At 42.7% G+C, this 6,691-nt stretch overlaps 1 protein-coding gene across 1 annotated transcript in view; it reads left to right on the top strand.

Moving 5' to 3' along the window:
* MSL3 (male-specific lethal 3 homolog (Drosophila)) overlaps positions 1–6,691 on the top strand; it is a 16,094-nt gene that overhangs the window by 8,219 nt on the left and 1,184 nt on the right. Inside the window, exons 10-12 of the mRNA XM_015563964.1 lie at positions 551–677; positions 3,136–3,235; positions 3,821–3,905. Coding sequence (XP_015419450.1) covers positions 551–677; positions 3,136–3,235; positions 3,821–3,905 — 312 coding nt within the window. The remainder of the gene's footprint in view (positions 1–550; positions 678–3,135; positions 3,236–3,820; positions 3,906–6,691) is intronic.

Raw genomic sequence — 6,691 nt, 5'->3', positions numbered from 1 at the left:
ACATGCTGGCTGTAGCTGGGTGCTCGGTGCCCCTGGGTTAGCTCTGGGTCGCCAGTCAGTTGGCAGTCACCCCCCCTTCCCTCCCCTGATGCTGGGCACCCGCCACTTGTTTGCTGCCCCTACGGATCTGCCTCTGGGCACGACCGGTGACCCACTGAGTCAGACAAAGTGTGGCCTTTTGTCTGTGGCTCCTGTCACTCAGCAGCAAGTTTCCAAGGTTCATCGTGCTATAGCTTCTGTTAATACTTGAGTCCTTTCTTTGGCCCCTTGAATGTGGCTCTTCTACAAAATGCCAACTTCTGCGCATGGGCCACGAAGTTTCAATCACACTGTATGTGCGCACCTGCACGTGGTATTTGGTTGAAGAGCCACAATCAAGGGGCCGAAGAACCGCATGTGGCTCGCGAGCCGCAGTTTGCCAACCACTCTTCTAGGTGCTGTGTTGTCATAGGAGGGTCTTATTGTTAGAGACCAGTTCGTCCTCTGCTGTCTGTAACGTCTTCCAGCTGTTTTCCTCCCCAGCCATGTGATTACTCAGTGAATAACCAACATCTGTTCCTTCCGAAGAAACACCCGTGCATAGCAGATCCTCCTCACCTGTCCCCGTGACCCCCAGCAAGGAAGGCAGCGCGGTGTTCGCCAGCTTCGAAGGCAGAAGGACTAATGAGATCAATGAGGTAGAGTGCGTGTCTGCTGCTCGCCCTCCCCCGGCGAGCCTTTCACGGTCGCTTCAGTCCCTGTAGCAGGAAATCCGGTTTCCTCAGAGGCGCTCTGTTGCTGTGGACGTGAACAGGGCCGTTCAGATGATATATAACCATGTGTTCTTGGTTTCGAAAACGAGAACATTGTTACCCTTACATTTAGCTTTTATCTTAAACTGTTAGTACTGAAACATGAGTATAGTGAGTCCTCACTCAGGGTCATGAGTAGGTGCTTGGACCTTAAGCAGAACAACATACAATGACACAAGTTTTGCCACAGGCCAATGGATACACACAAGAGTTCAGTTCCTATGGCATCTCATCAAGGCATCTCATCAACATTGTAATGAACTGACGCGATCAGGTCCTCAATGAGGACCTGTATTTTCATTTTATAGAATAGGCGTCGGGACACTTTCTCTGCAAAAGGCCAGAGAGTAAATATTTTAAGCTTTGGCCACACAGTGTCTGACAAGACCGCCCAACTCCAAAAGTAGCCATAGACACTGCATACATGAATGAGTGTGCTGTCTCCAATAAGACTTTAATACACACACAAATTTGAATATCAGATCATTTCCATGTGTGATGAGACATTGTTTTTGGGTTTTTTTTTTTGCTACTTCCCCAACCATTTAAAAATATAAAATCCATCCTTAATAATATTAATAGCCATCCCTTTGAGGGCGTGCTGTGTGTCAGCATTATGCCGGGCACTTGACCTAAATGACCTTACACTGGGGTTCCGTTAAAAATAAAACTTCAAAATAAATAAATAAATAAATAAAAAATAAAATAAAACTTCATTTTATTTTTTTAAATCTTTATTGTTGAAAGTATTACATGTGTTCCCTTTCTAGCCCAACTGATTTTTTACAGAGAGGAAGGGAGAGGGATAGAGAGTTAGAAACATCAATGAGAGAGAATCAATGATTAGCTGCCTCCTGCACACCCCGCTCTGGGAATCGATCCCTCAACCTGGGCATGTGCCCTGACCGGAATCGAACCTGGGACACTCGAGTCCGCAGGCTGACATTCTCTCCACTGAGCCAAACCAGCCAGGGCTAAAACTCGATTTTTAAGGCCACTTAACTGATGTAGGTAGTGAGGGTCTCCAGGATTCAGGAGATGTCTCAGGCCCGCAGGCTATTCTGTGATTGTCACCCGGGGGGGCAGGATTCCCTTGTTTCTGTGTCTGGGGGCAGCTGACTGTACCAGGCAGAGAACATTTGGTGATGGAGGGTCAGCAAACTTGCCGTAAAGGGTCAGAGTGTAGGTATTTTCAAGGTTAACATCTATTTTCACTTGATTCAGAGGGTCAAATTAGCTTCCGAAGTGAATATAACAGCAGCGATTCCGGGATTTTGGAACAATAGTAATATTACTCAAAACATCCTTCGGCTCTTTTTTTACTGCTTCATTCTCAAATACAGCAGTATTTCTAATAAAGGAAAGGCACAGAATGACCTAAATAGTTACAGCTAATGTATAGGTAGTAGCTGTTGAAAAATTAGGAAATTAAATAGTTCCCTAATCTAATTTTAATTCTTCTCTTCCACAGTTTTATTTATTTTTATAAGCTGATATTTATTTTGATAGTGACATATTTTTTTCCTCTACTTAATTTATTATCATAATTTTCAGATGATTAGAAGTGTCTCCATGTTGCCAAGGAAGTTGGACCCTCCTGTGTTTGATTTAAAAGGCAAAAAGGTTTTGAAAAATTATAGTAGAAAAATATAATATGTATGCTAATATATAATCTATATGGAAAACACATATGTTTATCTTCTCATGACCCCTATATTATAATTCCACCACTAAAAAAAAACGAACGTTAACATTTCGGTATATACTTCTTAATATTTTTCCCTATGTATTCATATAATTCCACCACTAAAAAAAATGAACGTTAACATTTCAGTATATAGTTCTTAATATTTTTCCCTATGTATTTATATAATTCCACCACTAAAATAAACGAACGTTAATATTTTCCCCTATGTATTGACATAATAATTCTACACAATATTTTATATTGTGCATTTCTTTCTTTTTGCAAGTATTATGTTGAACTTAATTATTTTGTAGCTCGACCCTCTTCAGCATAAAAACACATTATACTCTCCTATGTCCTGAGATCATACCCACAAAGAGCTCCATGGGAAAGTCGGAGGGCTACCTTCAGGACTTCCACATTGTCAGGAAATGGTCACTATTCCCTTCCTTTCCTGGTCCAGCTGTGGAGCAACTCCTGAGGTGCCAGAGGGCCGGCAAGCTGGGGGGTGGGGGTGGGGGGGTGACACGTGATCGGGCACAGAATGGCAAAGCACACGGGGATTTGCCGGGATTTGCCGGGATTCCGGATGTTGAGACTGTTGCCAACGGAGTGGTAAGATGCAGTAACAAAGCGTTCCCTCTCTGCCTTTCCCAGGTCCTCTCCTGGAAACTTGTACCCGAGAGTTACCCTCCGGGCGACCAGCCGCCTCCGCCCTCTTACATTTATGGGGCGCAACACTTGCTGCGATTGTTTGGTAAGAAATCCTGGTCCCTGGTTTCCCCCCGCCCCCTTTTTTTTGCTTTAACACACTTGTTGGCTTATGTACATCTTGTGGTAATGTTGGGGTCTAAGAAAAATGGTTGAAAGGGAACCTCTTAAAAAAAAGGCCCTTCATAAATCTTAAATTTCTTAAAAATTATATTTGTAATATTTGTACTATCGCTGTGTCTTTGTGTTCACGCAGAGTTCTTAGTTTTGTTTGATAACGTGGATGTTCGTTTCCGATCAAATAAGGGTAAACAGCCCTAACCGGTTTGGCTCAGTGGATAGAGCATTGGCCTGCGGACTGAAGGGTCCCAGGTTCAATTCCGGTCAAGGGCATGTACCTTGGTTGCGGGCACATCCCCAGTAGGGAGTGCGCAAGAGGCAGCTGATCGATGTTTCTCTCTCATCGATGTTTCAAACTCTCTATCCCTCTCCCACCTCTCTGTAAAAAATCAATAAAATATATATATATTTTTTAAAAAAGGGTAAACAGACCCAGACGGTCCTTGGGTGTGTCCTACCCGTTGCCAGATGCTGCCCGTGGTAAATGGTTTTGCTTCTCTTTTCGATGCAGTGAAACTTCCAGAAATCCTTGGAAAGATGGCCTTTTCTGAGAAGAACCTGAAGGCTTTACTGAAGCACTTTGATCTCTTTCTGAGGTATTTTTATTACTTTGGCAAAAGCTACCTCTACTGCCTTTCATCTGACTTTTCTGAATTTCTCCTTAGCCCATGTGGAAGCTAGCTCTGCTATTTTAAGTAGTTAGCGGTATTACCTAAGTATAGTTAGTTCTAACTGTAACTGTAATAGAGGGGGTTCTAGCTATTTCCTTTGTCCATAATTTATCTGCTTTCTAAATCAAGGGTGCTCATTGTACGGAGGTAACATTTTTGGTGTCACTAGAAGAATCCAGTTGGGTAACGTTGGGAAAAGAAAGTTGATTTTGCCCGGCCGGTGTGCCTCAGTGGTTGAGTATCGACTTATAAACCAGGAGGTCATGGTTTGATTCCAGGCGGGTCAGGGCTCAATCACCAGTGTGGGGCATGCAGGAGGCAGCCGATCAGTGATTCTCTCTCATGGTTGACGTTTCTGTCTTTCTGTCCCTCTCCCTTTCTCTCTGAAATAAATTAAAAAATATATATATTTTTTAAAAAGTTGATTTCTACAGTAGAAGTGATTAAGATTGATAACTTAATTTTATAGTTTTTATTCAGGACGACCTTAAGTATTAGACTCTTCTTTGCAAGTACATTAGCTTAAATATTACCAATGACAGGATTTGGGGGTTTCAAGTTAAGATAAATGACTGTTGTTGACATTGATATTGTGCATTTCCTTTTTGGCAAGTGTGGTGTTGAACTTGATTATTTTGTAGCTTGAAATACAAAATATTCTCTTTTGTGAATTCAGAGAAAGCCATTCTTTCCTTCACCTGATAGAGCCAGTCATTTTAGCATATCCTAGGACCGTTACTCCACCTCTATTCTCCCTGCCCCCACCACGCTGTGGCCCAGCTCTCTCTGTCTCCCCGACCCAGATGCCTGTTGGCCAGTCCCTCTCCTTGGTCAAAGCTGCTCACCCCGCTTGTCCTCCCCGCCTGACTTTGTTTCTTCCTTCTCTTTAAGGGGGGGCCTTTTCCTTGCAGTCAGGCCCCAGCCTGCAAGAGCTAATCAAGCACCACAGAGTGGGGAGCACTCCAGCCAGAGAACTGGGTCTTGGAGTTTTGAAAAGATACTTTCATGTAGGCATTTTGAATAAAGTCTCCCTGAGTGAAAATTGACTTGGTAATATTTTACTATAAACAAGTTTCAAAATCACCCTCTTCCCTTCCAGCCTCCCTTCAGACAAACCCACAATTCCATTTGGTATAAAAGGTTTGTAAGCTGAGCCCCGGCTGGGTGGCTCAGTCGGTTGGAGCATTGTCCCATACACCAAAAGGTTGCGGGTTCGATTCCTAGTCAGGGCACGTACCCAGGTTTCAGGTTCAATCCCCGGTTGGGGAGAGTATGGGAGGCAACTGATGAATGTTTCTCACATTGATTTTCTCTCTCTCTCCCTCCCCCCACCCCTTTCTCTCTCTCTCAAAATCAATAAACATATCCTCGGGTGAAGATAAAAAAAATACTTTTATAAGCTGAAATCAAATAATGCCAACCAACTATGAAGAGATAGCTACAAGTTAGCATAGCAAAGACTGCTAATTTTGAAGTATGCCCAATCCAAAATAGAAATTGGGATTTTAGGAAGTCATTTAGATAGACTTACAAATAAATATAGTAATTGGTTGTGAAAATGTATCCAAAGGCATCAACTAGAGAATCAGTGGACGCGTTACTAGTAATTGCTGTAAAAAGGATACAATCAAAGAAGAAAACGTCCACTCCTGAATGAATTTTGGCTCGGTTTTTCCTGAAGAAGGTAGTGCAGAGGTTCAGCCTTACGTGTTTAGGAATGTGGACAGGTGGGAGGAGGCCGGGAGATAAACATGAAGCTACTTAGCTTCCTAGTTAATATGACCCATGTGAGTACGTTTTAGCCCTCCGCGGGGAAGTGTGTGACACTGCAAGGTAGCATCTGTATTACAGACTCTTGAATGGCCGCATTGTAACGTCCCTGCCAGACGTCAGTCGGTCTTGCTTATGTTTTGGTTCTGCAAGCTGGAACCGGAACACTTCCGGTGAGGCAATTTTGGACACAAAGTCCTCCGTACTCGTGGTACCGTTCAGTGTCGGTGTAACGTAGCCCCTGGGAGCGTTGTGAATTTCTCAAGTGACACTTGCTGAGTTTATAATTTATTTTTCAGAGTTTGTTTTTAAAACAGGAAAATGAAGACATAGTCACTGAGGCCTTTTTGCATGAAAGTGTTTACATAATCAAGGCTGCCACCTAGCGGGGTGTAGGTTCTGTTTCTTTTTGCACACTTGACAGTGAAAGGATTGTGATGAAGTAGTAATTAATGTAGAAGCTGCATGTGTGCAGTGAAAGGAATCAGTACAGGATACAGAAATCAAGATTATATTAATTTTTCTTCCTAATACCAAAACAGAGTGACATGACAGAGTGGTCAGAAGTTAAGATTTCCCTTGCTGGTATGTAAGCCCTTCGGTAATCACTGGGGCCATTTCTTCTTTTTCCAGTTTTTTTTTTTATTTTATTTTATTTTTAAATTTTATCTTGCCCTAACCGGTTTGGCTCAGTGGGTAGAGCGTCGGCCTGCGGACTGAAATGTCCCAGGTTCGATTCCGGTCAAGGGCATGTACCTTAGTTGCAGGCACATTCCCAGTGGGAGGGTGTGCAGGAGGCAGCTGATCGATGTTTCTCTCTCATCGATGTTTCTAACTTTCTATCCCTCTCTCTTCCTCTCTGTAAAAAATCAATAAAATATATTTTTAAAAAATAAATAACAAATAAAATAAAATACATGTATTCTTCATCTCATCTATAA

The sequence above is a fragment of the Myotis davidii genome, unplaced genomic scaffold (assembly GCF_000327345.1).
Source record: "Myotis davidii unplaced genomic scaffold, ASM32734v1 scaffold1277, whole genome shotgun sequence".
Lineage (NCBI taxonomy): Eukaryota > Metazoa > Chordata > Mammalia > Chiroptera > Vespertilionidae > Myotis > Myotis davidii.
The sequence above is the reverse complement of the archived record's forward strand: the minus strand, read 5'-3'. Positions and strand labels throughout refer to the sequence as shown.